This window comes from Solea senegalensis, linkage group LG3 (assembly GCF_019176455.1).
Source record: "Solea senegalensis isolate Sse05_10M linkage group LG3, IFAPA_SoseM_1, whole genome shotgun sequence".
Lineage (NCBI taxonomy): Eukaryota > Metazoa > Chordata > Actinopteri > Pleuronectiformes > Soleidae > Solea > Solea senegalensis.
The window spans coordinates 24,528,498-24,545,947 of record NC_058023.1 but is presented as its reverse complement, the minus strand read 5'-3'; the positions used below and the strand labels follow the sequence as shown (position 1 = coordinate 24,545,947).

The following is a 17,450-nucleotide window of genomic DNA, read 5'->3' as shown; positions in this document are numbered from 1 at the left end:
ATTAGCAATTATTTCTGATCCCTCCTTTTTTTTTTTTCCTACCAGAAACTTCATTAGAGTTTAACTCTACAGGCTATAATCTGATCGGTCGCCATGACAACGCCCCACAGAGTGCTCATGAGTGAGCACACACGTGTCTATTTTTGAGCTCAACCATGTTTGCCCTTGTGCATTCTTGTGTGTCAGGGGTGTGGCCTCCAATAAACATACAGTATAAATAGAATATGTACTGTGTGGAGAATACAGCACGAAAAGCTGCCAGTACTTTTACTACTTCGACTATTACTTAATATACCATTGCTATTTCTGCTGTTACAATGTAAATGCATCGTCAACCTCACCAGCAACATTACATTCCACCTCCAGTAGGGGGAGCTGTGTGTCCGTTTAGAAAGAGACAACTCACATCTCTACATATTGAATGTAATCCAGTATACACCCAAACAAGTTATTTCTTGTGGTCTCGAGTCATTCAATATATAGCTGACTATTGAAAGAATCTGCCAGAGGGTAGAAGTTGCACATTAACTTACATTCAGATGTGTTTTGTTTTTTGCTTGTAGCAAATTATTTCATTCTGTTTATTTTGTTTCACTAGATCTTTAAAGACTTTGAATGAAAAATCTTTTAACATTTCATGTTTCAGTATGTTTAAGATGATGAAAAAAAATAGTATTAGTTTGTTTTCTTGAAAAGCCGCTGCTGTACTTGGAAGATTTGGCTTCAGGTCTTTAAAATGCAGTAAAATTCTCATCATAGAGGAAACAGTGTTTGCATATTTATGACACAAGGTCTGTCCTGTCTCTTCTTGCTTTGACTTTGCTCCTCCCTGAACCTTCAAGCAGCTGCTACTGCTACTGCTGCTCTGAAAAGACACATGAAACACAAATGAAGAAGAAGGAAAAACATTTTAAGTTGAAATATCATCTACCTGTAAGAAAAAAGAAAAAGAATTTGTGTTTGAATATCAGTGTGAAGGATGGAAGGAAACATTTTAAGGGTTTCAAATCAAGGTACAGTGAAATCTGCAGTGTGTATGTGTGTGTGGTTACACATGGCTCACAGCTTTCACACATTCTTAACTGGAAACATCTACAGCTCATAAACTACCAGAAATCTCTCCCGCCGCCCCCTTTGGTTTCACTGCCAGTTATTGCCATCTGTGTATGTGTGTGACAAAGTGTGTGCATGAAAGGCCAATTTTTATTTATTTTTTATTATTTTTTTTAACACACAGTGACAAGCACACTTCTTCATTTTCTGCAGCGTGTCTGGTGGTGAGCTGTTTGACCGAATCGTGGAAAAAGGTTTCTACACAGAGAAGGATGCAAGCACGCTCATCCGACAAGTACTGGACGCAGTTAACTACCTGCACAGGATGGGCATTGTACACCGAGACCTGAAGGTACCATAACAGATCCAAACACACATTCGCTGCCTCTACACTGAGGCTTGATCACATGTACACACTCTTACTCCCCCGTTTCAAATGCACACAATCCTCATTCTCACTTGTCAGCCAGTGATTTACTACAGCAATAAAGGCCTCAGCTGTAAAACATGCAGTGCATCTTGGGTCAGTGTGGCGTGTGCCGGCTGTTGGAGCAGAGCGGATTAATTAAAGCACCAAAACAGCCATAAGTTAAAAACCAATTGAAATCACTCTCACTCTCTCTCTCTCTCTCTCTCCCTCTCCCTCTCCCCTCTCTCTCTCTCTCTCCCTCTCCCCCTCCCTCTCTCCCTCTCTCTCCAGCCAGAGAACCTGCTGTATTTTAATCCTCTGGATGAGTCAAAGATCATGATCAGTGACTTTGGGCTTTCCAAGATGGAAGGCAGTGGTGACGTCATGTCCACAGCTTGTGGTACTCCAGGATACGTGGGTGAGTTTGGGGTCGTCCTTTCCCTCTTCATTTATAGCAACATTATAATGTCATTACCATGTTATTACATTGTTGGACTTCTTGGCCCGTAACAAGTGGCACGTGAACATGATGACATCACTCATAGGACTCTTATTTCCCATTTTGATGCATAGAGTCACAATTTGAAGGGCGACACTTTAAGGTTTTGCAACCAGAAGTTCACGCACGTCACCTGTAATCAGGCTCCTATTGGTCAATACCAGCTGTCAATCACACTGGTGTCCACTCGTATTTGCTATGCTTTATTGTCCATTTTCCTCTTAATGGTAACATAATTTACAAAACTAACACAATTTGTTATTGAAGGAGACAATTAACTCTTGATTTTTTTGCAGACTTTTGCTTTCACGTACCCCTCCAGACAATCTCTGGAGTTTACATTTGCATATGTGTGTGTGTTGTTTTTACATATTGTGACATATTTTCAGTTTTGAAAGCCCGCATATTTCCAAGATGAAACACATATGATTCGGCTGCTCTTACATAAACATCATACAATAAACAAATCTGTTGTGAAAGCACAAATAATCGATTCCGTTCTATTGCTGAACTTTTGAAATTGATGTTGTTGTTGTATCACCATCAGGCCAACTGGCTTCCATTCATATGGGCTTAGTTTTGTGCATCAACATTTCCAAATATGTTGGCTTCTGCCCATCAAGACTTGAATGCAGCCCTGAGTTTCAACCAAAAACAGTGCCAGCAACATTTTCAGACTACTCTGTGTTTATGGCTTTAAAACACTGAGGTATTATGTGTGGCAGGAGTATCCAGAATATGAATGTATGCATTTTAAAAGGAAAATGTAGTGTGGAGTGCACAGCCTTAGTTCACAACAATTTCAAATTCTATTCTATTTGCTTCGACCCCTTTGAATTCATTGTAGGGCTCCTCTGTCTCTTTTGTCCAGGGCCACAAATGTATGCTAAAATTCCCCACTTTATTTTAATCTTAAATTCCAAATGTTTGTCTTATCTTGAATGTTCGACTGTTAAACCAGTCTATTATGACCCATAGATTTATGTGCTCGTTGGGCTCCTTTATCCCTAACGTCTCACAAAATATTAACATCCAGTTTGTAATTGCAACTGTGATGAACAAGGACCTTCTTTTTTTCTAAAACTAGCCAGACTACTCTCTAATGTTCAAAAACCTAAGTAACATCTTAATCAGACTTTTCATTTTTGTGAGTAAGCGAGCACCAGACACGATGAGCTCAGTGTGTAAAAAATGCTCCATTTCTGACTCCAGCAAAACAAGAGCACAAACAGTCACCTTCGGTGAGTCAGGACTGACCCATAAACAAAATCATCCACTCTGATTCAGCACACATGTGCTACATTTTGGCCCATATACCAGATTTCAGTGCCATTTTTTTGTATTGTATGTGTGGGGGGGTCAGCCAAATCTATTTGGAGCACGTCTTTGTGTATGTGTGTGTTGTGAGGTTACGGTGAGCTCATCAGCAACAGTAATTTGCTCTGTCTGTAATGAGCTACAGTGGAAGGTCAGAACAGTCCAGTTAGCCTCACAAAGTACCAGAGGAAAAATGTCTTAGGTTTCATCGTCACCAGTCTCTCTCATGTCGGCAACAACATTTAGAAGCTATGAGATCCTTAACCTCATGCAAAACTTTTCCCGCCAGTAACCAAATTTGGCATGTGATTTTGATTTAGACAGACACGGACTTGCTTGCATATTTTCTTTGTTTTGATGCTCATAAAACAGCTACATTTTCCATGTAAAACCTGACCACAGAGCAGACAAGAAAATTAAATACAAACACAAGTCAGATTTAAAACATAGTTTAATAGCCACAAGGCTTCTATAAAATGTAAAATGAGTCGTCATCATCATCTAACCGCTTTATCCTTCACCAGAGGGTCGCGGGGGGTGCTGTGCCAATCTCAGCTACATCGGGCAATAGGCGGGGTACACCCTGGACAGTTCGCCAGTCCATCGCAGGGCCACACACAGATAGAGACAAACAACCATTCACTCTCACACTCACTCCTACGGTCAATTTAGAGTGACCAATTTACCTAATCCCCACATTGCATGTTTTTGGACTGTGGGAGGAAGCCGGAGAACCCGGAGAGAACCCACGCACACACGGGGAGAACATGCAAACTCCATGCAGAATGGCCCTTGTTCCAACCGGGGCTCGAACCCGGGTCTTCTCGCTGTAAGGCGAGAGTGCTAACCACGACACCACCGTGTGGCCCCTAAAATGAGTTGTGTTGTTGCTAAATATCTAAAATAACTAAGCACTTCTTTCTCTCTCAGCTCCTGAGGTGCTTGCTCAGAAGCCATACAGTAAAGCAGTGGACTGCTGGTCCATCGGAGTGATTGCCTACATCCTGTAAGTACCGACTCGTCTTCTTTCCCCCATGTCCTCTTCCTGTCTCTGTTCCTGTCTAATTCTAACTGGAGCACACCCAGATAATGCAACCGAGAGTTCAGCTACTAGAGAGACTACAGTTCCCACCCCCGACCTGGAAATAATAGAAGAAGCCAGTGCACAGAAGAATAAAACAACAGCGATGGTGTGGTCTAATGAATTAAAAGTCTCCCTTCAAATATAGTCCTAAACTCAAGACAGGAGAGGAAAATTGTCATGTTTTATTATGTAAAACCAAAACAGTTTAGGAGCAAAAAGAGGCTAGAAAAAAAACTTTGTCACAAAAAACTACCCACTTCACATTAGGGCAGGGTTGTTTATATGGACAAATATGGTGCCATTTGGTGTTAATGTTGAAACATCTGTTTGTTTTTTGGGCTATTGAAACAACAATTGCACAAAATTAAAATTGCAGCAGTGTTATTGAATTTTAATTGCACAGCTGTATGCCCATCAAAGCTGCTTTGATGTTATTTAAATAACAGTTTGCTAAGACAAGTGTTAGACACAAAGGTTTTGAACCTCTATCAAAACAGCTTGACTTACACATCTGTCCTTGTTTTCTACCAATTGGTACAGCTATTGACTCAGACTTACTATGACATAATGTAGCTCAGAGACTCACTTCCATCTAATTCTAGCCTTGTATGGACATGGAGCTGCAGGTTCGTTTTCATGTTTGTTTTTCATCTGCTGTGTCACATCACCTACTATCCCTCCCCCAGTTTTAGAGTGTACGTGGAATGTCTATAATGCTGCGGGTCACTGTGCACATATACTGTACATGTTTTTGTGTGGGGCATGACCCCTCAAGTTTGGACAACACTTGAAGCCACTATTTTAATTATTTTCAGATGGTGTGTGCACACATTACTAGCTTAAGCAGAGGTTCAGATCAGGGGTCAGAGGTCAGCAGCAGGTTAATGGGATGAGGCAGCGAGAAAGGCATGAACTAAAACAAATGTTTGTGTCTGTAATTTGTCTCTGCACTAAAGTCTCTCACACCTTATGACATATACAGTATAGTTGTGTGTGTGCTATTCTATAAAGCACATATGTGATGATGTGTGTTGGTAAATAAAATAGTGGCAAAGGAGGTTTTGTGAAGCTCAGAGATGGTGTGTGTCCATGTATATCATAACACCATTACAAAGCATAGTTACAAAGATAATAGAACCAAAATAAAATAAAATAACAAAATGAAAAGATGAAGAGCAAAGTAATCATACAATAAAACCAATAAAAAGTATGTTTTTAAAAGTGAAGCACCAATATGTTTCTGTCATACATCGCCAGTCAAGCTGCATGTGTGTGTGTGTGTGTGTGTGTGTGTGCGTGTGCCTGTGCATACTTGTGAGTTTGCAGAGAAAGACAAAAACAGCTCCCTGCTGGCAATTAGCACAATTAGTGTTGGGATTTAGACCTTGTTAGCTTTTTTACTGTTGCTCAGGTGGAAAGATCACATGAGGTAATCAGCCATGATAATCACGCTGTAGTCGTGTGTGTGTGTGTTGGATGAAATGGAGGGTGAGCTGGGTGAGAGATGGGTCTTTAACCATTGAGAACCAGAAAAACAAAAAGGAGAAGCCTTTTCTCTCATCATTGAAGGCAGAAGCTTTCTTTCTTTCTTTCTGTCTTTTTTCCTGGTGTGCTTTTCTTTTATTCTTTAGTGCTTGTGTGTGTGTATTGACTTCTAACAGCAACATCGAGAGCTTGAGTAACGAGGTGCAGATGATGTTTGTGGTCGAACAGCTCTGTTATTGGTTCAGGTGGCTCATTATTGAGTCTCATACTGGTTCACCAGCACGGACACACCACTAATATAATGAGCCAAATACTGCTAACACAGAGACTGTTCCAGTGACCTCACCTTTGTCCTCTGACATGAATTTATTAAAGGTGTTTTGTATACAAATCCTTTCACAGTAAGTAAGTGACAAGATTTGTATGCAGTACAGTGCAGTGTGGAATAATTAGAACGACTGTATAGTAGAATACACTGACAACAGCACTACCATATGCACTCTATGACTGATGAGATAGGCTAGGTAATGGTGGCCTCCACATACCACAAAAAACATTTGCAGATGCACGCTCAAGCTGGTTTGTTTGTTTGGGCTGCTATAGCAATATTGCGGCACAAAATGGCGGCCTCTGTAATGAAACGCCTTTGCCTAAAGTACACATAAGACGTATTATACATTACATCCTTATTGTATATTTGTACAGAACAATTTTATTGTACTATTTATTGCTATTATTTGCCAACAACGACGTCCCTCCAGCCAAACACAACATATCTGGTCACAAAACAATTTTTCATGTGATAGCCTTGTGTGTATCTATTATATCTCATATCACTGTCTTTGTTCGTCACACTATCTCACCAATGTATATAAAAAAGACTTGTTCTGGTCACAATATGATTAAACTCTTCATCTGCAGGTTGTGTGGTTACCCTCCGTTCTACGATGAAAACGACTCCAAACTCTTCGAGCAGATCCTGAAAGCCGACTACGAGTTTGACGCACCATACTGGGATGACATATCAGACTCAGGTCAGTGTTTCACGTCTCCTCCTTGTATCCTCTATAGCCATTTTCCATTGAGTGGAACAGTTCGCTTTGGTACAGTACAGTACAGTCAGTACCACAACAGTCAGCTGATGGAGCGACAGAAAAACGTCTGCTGGATGTCCTCCATTGTTGTCGGTTGTGTCGCGTTCGATGTCGCTGTTCGCTGTTGTTGCACTGTTACGGCTTTACCAAACCATACCGTACTGTACCAAATGGAACCGTACCATAATGGAAACATTGTGTGCCACAAATTCTAACATGTGGCACATGTGGACCACACATCCCCACCTTCATCATGGTCTCTGACATCATCTATCTGGAATGAATGTATGTAGGAACACTGTGTGTGACAGACTGACTTACTGTGTGGGGTCACTGTTTAACACGGTTATGCATCTGTATAGTCCAGCAGTTAATCTAACAGATTAACACGAATAACAACACTGTTTTTGGTTTAGTTTTTCAGAATAGTGCTATGAACAGCAATCAATCTGTCATGAGGTCCCCAACTTGGGCCCAGACTTAAATATCCCAACTGTTGTCTGAATTACCATAGAATCTGGTAGAGACATATTTGGATACAAGCTGATTAATTCAGCTGACCTTACCTCCTGCTTCACTCTGATAGTGGCACTTTTAGTGCTGACTTTGCCACAAATTTAATTCGGTCTGTGAAGTAGCAGGGATGTAAGTGACTGTGCACAACCATGCAGTGAACACACATTGGCAACAGAGCTCAGGCGACAGTTATACATACCGTTCCCAGAAATGGGTGAACAGATTGTAACAGATGTTTCGTAGGAAATGTGTCCCCAAATACATTTGTAGAGCTTTTCCCAGCCAGTCAGAAATGTCTATTTCTATTTCACACACAATGCTCTCATCACAGTTTACATTGTGAATTGGGTCGCAATAGTTTGATCTAAAAAAATAGTGCGGCTGATGTAAAACATACTAAATTATAACCTCTTGTGTTATCAAGAGGAATGTATAATAAATTGGTTCACCACGTCAGTTTAGATAATTAGTGGCGAACGCTGAAATGTCCATCGTCATTTAGTCTTTCACTTTTCACGTCTCATCAGTCCAGTAAAATGTTGGTCAAGTCTTTTATGTCACACGTTGCTTTTATTTAAGCTGACGAGTTTAAATAAATGTGTAAACATACAGTGTATATTTTACGTATATCTGGTATTTTTCTGTTGACATTTTGTGATTGACACTTTCTAATTCATTTATCTTCTCAGCCAAGGATTTCATCAGCAGTCTGATGGAAAAAGATCCAGCCAAGCGTTTCACCTGTGATCAGGCACTCAGACACCCTTGGTGAGAAACGCACGCACCCACTGTGACAGTCAGACTCACAAAGAAGACGTCAGATCAATACAGATATTGACGTGCAGTCAGATGTGTCAAAAGAGAACCTGTGTGTCTGTGTATGTGTTAGGATTGCTGGGGACACAGCTCTCTGTAAGAACATCCATGAGTCAGTGAGCCGGCAGATCAAGAAGAATTTCGCCAAGAGTAAATGGAGGGTAAATTTTGTTTATTCATTAAATGTATTTTTGTCCCAGCAGAATGTTGCACTACTGTTCAGCTTTTGGAAAACAAATTGCTCTGTAGATGCTCACCTGGCCAGCCATAGAGTCAAATACTTTCTCTCAAAAGCTGCTACCATTCATCCAGCTTTGCACCACACCTGTTATTAATGTAGAGGGCAGTAAAATTACAAAGGCAGTATTAGTTTGCATTTTTGTGTGGTGATAATGAACTTGAATTAAACCAGTTTAATGACTTAGAACAGATGTGCAAATGTGCACTTAATGTGACAATCTTCAACTCCCAAATAAACTTAAGCTGAATACAGCTTCAATATCTAAAAAATGTAAAAAATAATAATCATAATAATCTCCAAACATGACTGGGGGCCCCCGGTCCCTGGTGCACAGGCAGCTGCTTAGTTCACTTATGCCTTTGGGCCAGCTCTGCTCATGGCTAACATATTCAATTAAAAACCCAATAAACCCTACTAAATGTTGTACACACTGTACCTTTAACTGATCTGTTACATGATGTAATCTTAGCAGCTTTCCCAGAACTTGAGATAAAGTGAAAGCTCTTTCTTTCTTGCCTGCTTTCTTGCTTTAAATGTTTTCATTTCCATCTTTCCTCCAGCAAGCATTCAATGCCACCGCCGTGGTCCGGCACATGAGGCGGCTGCAGCTTGGCAGCAGTATGGGCAGCAGCATGGACTCCTCCAACCCACCGACCAGGCAGAACCAGTCTCAGAAGCTGGCCCAGAGCCTGAGCCAGACAGGCCAGAACCAGTCAGCTCAGAGCCAAAACACAGCGCAGAGCCAGAGCGCCAATGTAGCCGCCAGCAAAACCTCCGACAACACCATAGCAGCTCTGCGCAAGGAATGTGAGTATGAGTCAGAGGTCTCAGTGACATCAGAGAGGCAAGAGAACATATGTGTAGGACAAAAAGTTAAACGCTTGAGTATTTACGAAAATTCCATCCAAGCAGCAATTGTCTTATCCTAATTTTAGGCTATTTCACACCACACGATTTTCAGCACGATATAAGCCATCACATTTTGCAATTAATTGCCCCAAATGGACGTTTGATCAGCACTTAGCAGTTCCTAAGTGTGAAATATTCAAAGACACACCAACACCTCCTCCTTCATCATAACTGATACCAAAACAGGAATATAACAGTGCTTCATTAGACAGTAGAAGTTTAACAATATTGCACAATATCCCATCATGATACTGCATTAACTGAAATTGTGATGATATTTAATAGAATTTCAAAGTAAAAGTGTTTGTTAAGTGTTTGTTATGGAATGGTATAATGTAAATAGATGACAAAGATGGACAGAAAAAAACCCTGAAGTAAATAATAACATGTGGACAACTGTAATTAAAACACCAAACATGCTTATATATAATTTAATGTTAAATGTAAAACATAAATATAATATATACATATAACTGAATGTATTATTATCATTATTATTATTTAAAATAATTGCTAACAAACATATTTAATATCCTGTTTATATTCTATCACCTTTCTGGCAGCTGCGACTCAGCCACAAGGCTGTGTTTACAAGGAAGTGTTTTTCTGACCACATGTGTTTTTATAATAAAACATTTGGGTCAGTGTCACTGAAGTTCACTATGTGAACTCACAACGACTGCTTAATAAAGTTTGGTGTGCACAGCAATCTGACTCTGAAACTTGAAGAGTTTCCCCACAAGCTAATAGTGTACAGTATATAAAGTTGCATTTGTCTATAAAGAGTTTGTAGAGCAGAATGTGTCTCTCCTTAGCATTTCCAATACTGCAAGTTTATCCATATTTGTCTTGTGCTACAAATATTAGCGTTTCCTGCAGTGCAAGGTATTTTAACTATTTGCCACAGTTTTCATTAGTTGTGTTTCTGTCAAGTAGAACAGTTCGATTTGGTACAGTATTGCACATATTTTTTTTTTGCATTTCCATTTGGAATAGTACCAAAATAACTAGCCCTTACCGTTGGCACCCTCCCCTTGGGGTATGAGAGTAAAGGTCAGGGTGGAGCTACACTGGATCCCCAGAATATTCTCATACAGAGTCTTTACATTGAAGTGTTGTTGAGATAAAGAGCTGCTGGATGTCCTCCATTGTAGTCTGTTGTGGCGTGTTCGATGCTGTTGGTTGTTGTCACACCGGTACTTCGCGCTACATATCTCACTGACGCGGCCATTGGGCACAGCCCACACCCCGCCCACAAAATAAAGAAAGGTACTGTTCTTAGTCGAAACGCAACGCACTGTACCAAAGTGAACCATGGATGGAATCACAGCATTTGCAAACTGAGTATGTGCTGTGCAATTGTCAATTAAGACAATTCTAAAGCAAAATGGCATGATACGCTGCTGATTTAACTGCTAAGTCCTCCCTCTCAGGTGTGACTGCACCGGTCACGCCCTGCAGTCTGGCGTCTACAGCTGCTTCTCCAGCCACCGGGGCAGAGCTGAACCGACCCCATCCCTCAGCAGTGCCCGCCCCAGTGCTCACTGAGACCAAGTGACGCCAGGCCCCGCGGGGAACCAGCTGGGAGGCCACAGCACTGTGAGGCAAAGAGAAACAGGAGGACAACAGGATAGAGAAGAAGATGATTCTCTTCCTCGTCCCTATTTTTCACTGTACTTCCTCTTGGATGCCCCTCAGCCAGTTCCCCGCCCTGCTCCCGGGAGAGCAGATGACTTTACCTCCACTCCACCAGTTCTAGCCACTCAGCGCCACACTGTACGCCCACCGCCCACACAGCAGAACAGCAACAGCACAGCTACTGACTCTCATTGTGGATCTTTCTGCTGCCAGCTGTACTTGGTGACTGTGTGATGATGAGGGTCCACTGCTCTAAACTTGAGCAGGAGGTTTGGTGGATTCATATTATTCAATGTCAGTCAACTTCAACTTCCCTCTTGAATCTGGTCTTTCCTGTTCCACTTTATTAAGCTTTATTCCAATTTTTGGTTTAATTGTTGGCAACTGGATATTTTAATTTTTTACTACTACTATTATTGTTGTTGTTGTTGTTGTTTTAAAGGAGCTATATGTAACATTAGACAAATAGATAATTGATCATTGCCAAATTGATAGTGCTACTTTGGTATTATGACGACAAAATTGCTATAAATTCTACAAGTGTTTCTCAAAACTAAGACTCCATTTCCCATGATCGCAGTATTTCACCTTAGCCCTATTTCCACCACGAGGTACAGTTCAGGATGTCACGTAGTTATTTATGTTGTTATTGTCAAAATTTGTAAAGGGTACAAAAATAACAGCTGTGTGCCGTCCCACTTTTTGGCCCCCTTTTGTTTGGGTCCCTAGCACAGTGGTCCAGCACCTAAAGGGTGGAAACGGACGCACTGCAGTCTGTCGATTGGTCGATAAAGAACCCTTTCCTTCGGGCAACAACGGGAACGGAATTGGGGGAAAAAAACAAAACGTTATGTACTGTGCTTTACCACAGAAAGAGGACTCAAAGCCATTATTTTTCTTACTGAATTTACTTGCGGGCTACACTGTTGTGCTGGTATGATGTCATGCTATTTATGTTGAAGACGCACAGGCATGTAGCCTATACACCGTGAGCTGCACTGTACTGGGTGGAAATGTAACTATTGTTTCCACCATCACTACATTTCTCTGTCATCGGCACCTGTAAAGCAATCAGTACGATTTAAAAGTGAAAAAGAGGCTGGCAAAGTTCTTAGTAACAACCTCACATGTTAACACAAATTCTACTAATGTTGGAAACAAATGTTAGTAGAATTTAGTAGTTAGTAGTGATTATCCATGTGAAAAATGCTACACATAGCACCTTTAAGACCTTTTTCTATGTTCTTATGGGCTTGTCCATCTGTTTGTTTGTGCTTAAAGAAGTGCTTTTAAAGAACCATACGACTGTTGAGATGTGAAAACATGATTAAGCGTTTTACCTATTTTGCACAGAGAGGTCCAGATGTGTTCTCAGATACAGATTTGCGGCACTCCACTTATGTTTTTCAGGCTGAGAGTTTAGATTGTAAAGCTTTATGAAAGAGACGATTTCAAAGCAGTGTACTACTTGTTTGTTGTCTGAAACAATTTAGTTTTTTCTTCTTAATTTGTAAGTATTTTTAACAATCTCCCTTTAAGAGTTACATATACAGGTTGCAGTGATGCATGCAGCAAGTTAAGGATATGATAAGAACGACATGTATATATGATGATGATGATGGAGATACATAGCTCACCATTTGACTTCTAAACTATAGAGTCTCAAGTAGCACAGTGCAGTTACACGAGAGCTATTAGATACAAAATGTTAGACTCCATCTCACAGATGTTTAACTGCCTGTGTGAATCTTCAGATTTTGCCTCATGTGGAGTCAAAATCCAAGTCGGAGAAGCTGCTGCCTTTAATTATTTGCTTTCACCTTCTAATGAAGCCATGATCTCCACGTCTCGCATCATCAAGCTGCGCCCAGTTCAGAAGTGCTCAGGGAAAACAGCTGCAGCTGCACTGTGTGCTGGCAAAAATACTGGTTTAGTCGTCGTACAGATGTGACGACCCAGAGCTTAAGATGTTAGTTGTGTCCTCACCGCAGAATTAAATATTGCCCCGGTTTCAGACTGTACCACAGAAAACTCAATCGCTATAAACACTGCTAGTGAAAAGTTTAACCTCATCACGTAGTTGAATTTTCGAGTAATTTGGGAGGTTTTTAGGAAGGCAAAAGACACTGTGTGGACGTGAACGCCTTGTTTATACAACACTTTCAGTTTAAGCACCTGCAAAAGGTTTTGTTTTGATGATGGATGAGTTTGAGGAAGTCGTTGACAGAACTGAGGAGGAAGATATTTGGATTTACTTTTAGGAAGAGGACAGGAGCTAAAGAAACAGAAGAGTAGGGAATAAGATTTTTTTGGTCCTACAGTTGAAGATAACATTCTGCAGGTGTGCAGCAGGAGAGGAAAGTGTCAATCAACACTATTTTCCTGCCCTTTTCTGTCAATCGACACATTTAAAAGTGTCATAGAGTGGAGTATAAATTAGGTTTAAATCTGATAATCGCTGTGTAATCTGACTTTTTATCAGACATGAGTTGATTATGACCTTCTCTTGACTTAGATTTGGCAACGATAGCTTAATTAGTGGTTAATGGCCTTTCAGACATGACTCAGAATGCACAAGTGTAACATGTCAATCCTACATATCACGGTGTCATGTCTAAATTAGATGCAAAATCTTCTCATCCCTTTATTGTGAATTGTAGCCAAAGACTTGTGAGGGTACAAGGATAATTGGGTTTATTCGTCAGTACTTGACGCATTAGCTGAAAAGGAACAAGTCAGATATAAAGTTGATAAAGGCACAAGTGAATTTAATGAAAGGGCTGAAATCCAGCTGCAAATGAATCTGGAGAGATTAACGAATGAATGACTTTTCCTTACTATTCTGTTGCCATTGATCTTTGTTACTATCTCCATAGAGTGCTGCTGAAAAGTATCTGTGTTTTTTATGGTAGTTCATGTGGCATATGAGGAGAGTGTGAGGCCACAGTTGGATGAAAGTCAATCCCATTTTTAAAAACATTGGCTCACTGCATTTCTGCGTGTAAAGTGCGATATTTCACGATAAGTCCATGTGCATTGTCCTAGCAGCTACTCCTTATTTAACTCAATACACCTGTAAGTCTAAGGTGTTCAAGAAAAGGCCAGTTAACCTCAAGTTATTGTGGGGGGTTTTCTGTGCATATTAGAAAAAAGTCAGAAGAAAAGCTAACCTGTCAGTGTTCTTTGGTGAATGGATTGCAACGCCCACGTCTCGACACAGTCCAGCTCTCAGAAACCTGTATTTACCGTGACGTTTTGACAATGATGTTAAAGATAGTGATGTTATGTGCCGTTAACCACATATTAAAGTCAATCCATGTAATGACCCATGTGCCATCAAGGGGCAAACTTTTAACCATGTAAGGGCTTAATTACAACAATCACCTTAATCTGATTAATCACTGTAACCATGTATAGTACGTACCCATTTACTGCTATGCATTTTCTACATTTTGAAGTGTTTCTTCATCAGCAGTTTGAAAAAACAAAGAGAAAAAAACAAGGAAACCGTTTTAGTTTTTGGGGGAAGACACTGAGTCCCTACTTAGTTACTCATTATTACCATTATTATTATTGTTGTTCCTGAATGAGCTATGTGATGTACATGGTGTTTGTTTGGCACAAGGATGTTAACGTATCGTCGGCCAAGACTGTAAACATACTGTCATTTAATATGATGTCGTCCACTTGAGTCTGACATTTTGGGTTTACCAATGTGTTGTGAGGCAAACAGAGGGTTCAGGTTCATGCTCCTCTGTGGTTTTGTTTGTTCACTAAAGATATGAAAGAAAAAAAAAATCTTTTCTGAATGAATCTTTCTGTACTGAAGATGCTACTGTAAATAGATTGTGAATATGAATCATCATTTTCAAGGTAACATTACGAATGTTTTGATTTTGAGGCATGAGTGAGTGAGTATGTGTTGAGAGAAGTTGATTGTATTCTCTATGGAATGTTTAATGTAAAGAAAAAAAAAAGCTGAATTCCCCTTTACTTCCCACTGCAGTTGGCTTTTCTAAGCTGTACAGCGCTGTGTGACAGCACAGTTTAATGCCATCAGTGTTCCACCACCTCTTCAGTCTCCGACTGAACGTGAAATCATCGTTTACCAAACTCAGGCTTACGTTTTTTGCCATTCTAAAGGAAGAAATCCAAAGCTGTGATCAACTCTGAAATACAGAAGAAGAAAAGAACTCGCTGTTTTGGCTGACAACGAGCCGCTCTCATCCGCCTGTTACCTTTATTCTTCTCTGACATGTTTTTCTTTCTTTCTTTCTTACAAAGACACTGCTGAAGTGCATTGTCATAAAGAAACAAAACATGCATGTCAGAAAAAAAAAGTGCTTCAAGAATTCAACTTCACCCTGAGTGTTGGCATAATCTTGTATTCCCTTGTACGATGTTAGTATCTCTGTATTATGTAAAGACACACACGGGCTGAGATGCCAGGGTTTATGTAACTCAGTGGAAAGTTTCAGTTTTACAAACATTTTTGAGAGGAAAGTGTTTCAGTAATCTTTGCACTGGCGCCAATAGACATACGTATATATACACAGACACAGCAATAATGTAAAAAATAATAATTTTAAGATTAGCCTTTCAAGCTCCAGATATTTTCAAAATACACACGAACATGGCAAAAAGCATATGTAATTTCTATTCATATAACTTAAGTTATTAGGTTAGCTTAGCTAGTTAGTTATAAACTACAAGTTAGATACTTAGTTTGACTGTAAAGTTATTTCATTTTGCTAGTTAGCTTTGCTCAGTTTCCAATGCACCATGTTAAGTCAATAACTAACTTGCTCAGCAATTTAGTAATAGGGTAAGTGGAGCTAAGCAAGTTAGTTATAGACTCTAAAGTCATTTCATTGAGCTGCTTAGCTTTGCTCAGTTTCCAATGCTAAATGCTAGTCAGTAACTAACTAGCTTAGCTACATTTGAGTTATAGAGAAAACTGAGCTAAGCTAAGTAGTTATAGACTCTCAAGTTATTTCAGTTAGCTGATTAGCTTTGCTCACTTTCCAATGTACCATGCTAGTCACAAACTACCTAGCTTAGCAATTCATTTACAGAGTAAACTGAGCTAAGCTCAATAGTTAAAGACTAGCATAATTTGTTTGAAAGTAGCTTTGGGAGTAGGCATAATGGGAACATGAATTAAAAATAAACGACCAAAATAATGTTGATTCACAATGTTATTACAGTAATAGAAAAAGTACGATTCAAACTCTTAAATAAAGGCTCTAAGACTCTGAAATCACTAAATCTCACATGAAATCAAAAATAACAAATCATGACCCGCTGGAAAGATGCAGTCTCCCCCTGGAGGCAACTCTAAATAAATCAGTAGGACTATATGTTGGCAAGCCAGGCTAGTCAATGACATGACGTATTACACCTGACATGCATCCTGGTAAATAGGACGTTCACCGCTATCAACAAACTGAGTGTTTATTTATCACCACGATTATTATTATTACAACTGTGTCTGTCATGGCCCGTTAAAGTTGGATTTCCGTGCCACTGTAAATCTGGCCAGAAGCTGCTGAGCATTAAAAACTGTACCACCCAAACAAATGTTTGTAGAACTTAAACTCTACATGTTGCGTCCCTGGACCTGGCTTCTCCCTGTGTGCGTCCTCGTCCAGCGCTTGCTGACTGTAGCTGGCTGTATTTACTCTCTGCATGTGACCACAACTATTTCCCACCTTGTGCACTGTTGTCACGTCGACGACACCCTCATGTCTCAGATCAGGCAAACCCTGATGCACTTTTTGTGCTGTGATGATGATGATGACTTTCTGTTAATGGGGCTTATATATCCAATGCCTTCGACAATCATGTGCACATATCAGACTTACATGGCGTGACGACACAGGAGCGACTGATTGTGTTTCGTTTGTCTTTTCTCCTGGAATAAATCCTGAATGATCATAACATGACTCCTTACCCATTTAATTGTTGTGTGCGTCCATGTCTAACAAAATAAAACGGGTATGGCTCATTGGTCATATTTATTCCCTGAGTAAGAACTACATGTCTACAATTATTAACATGTGTGCCTCCATGTGTGTGTACAGCCATGGAGCAGACTCTCTACTGCTCTGACCGACATTTAGCCCGTGTATGTTCTGCACAGCAGATGTTTAGCAGACATAAGACAGATGTTGCCAACACTTGAGGCACATGTTGCCTTTACTAACACACTAGGATATATTATTAGGGTTTAAGCATTAAAAACACATTGTGGACAGATGTTTCCTCCCTGTGTGGTTTCTCCTTTGGTTTGCACTCTAGTATTCCCACTTTAATTATTTTACATTGCTACCAAGGGTTCAGTAAATTAACCCATTCATCATATTTGCAATATCAGTGAGACAGTAACC

General features: G+C 40.1%; 1 protein-coding gene across 1 annotated transcript in view; it reads left to right on the top strand.

Annotated features, from left to right (window-relative positions):
- The window catches only part of camk1da (calcium/calmodulin-dependent protein kinase 1Da), a 54,525-nt gene extending 37,524 nt beyond the window's left edge, over positions 1 to 17,001 (top strand). The window contains exons 4-11 of the mRNA XM_044020969.1: positions 1,267 to 1,405; positions 1,754 to 1,880; positions 4,209 to 4,284; positions 6,769 to 6,881; positions 8,147 to 8,225; positions 8,347 to 8,434; positions 9,075 to 9,321; positions 10,857 to 17,001. Of these exons, the coding sequence (XP_043876904.1) occupies positions 1,267 to 1,405; positions 1,754 to 1,880; positions 4,209 to 4,284; positions 6,769 to 6,881; positions 8,147 to 8,225; positions 8,347 to 8,434; positions 9,075 to 9,321; positions 10,857 to 10,981 (994 nt within the window). The 3' untranslated portion in view covers positions 10,982 to 17,001. The remainder of the gene's footprint in view (positions 1 to 1,266; positions 1,406 to 1,753; positions 1,881 to 4,208; positions 4,285 to 6,768; positions 6,882 to 8,146; positions 8,226 to 8,346; positions 8,435 to 9,074; positions 9,322 to 10,856) is intronic.
- The last annotated feature ends 449 nt before the right edge of the window (positions 17,002 to 17,450 follow it).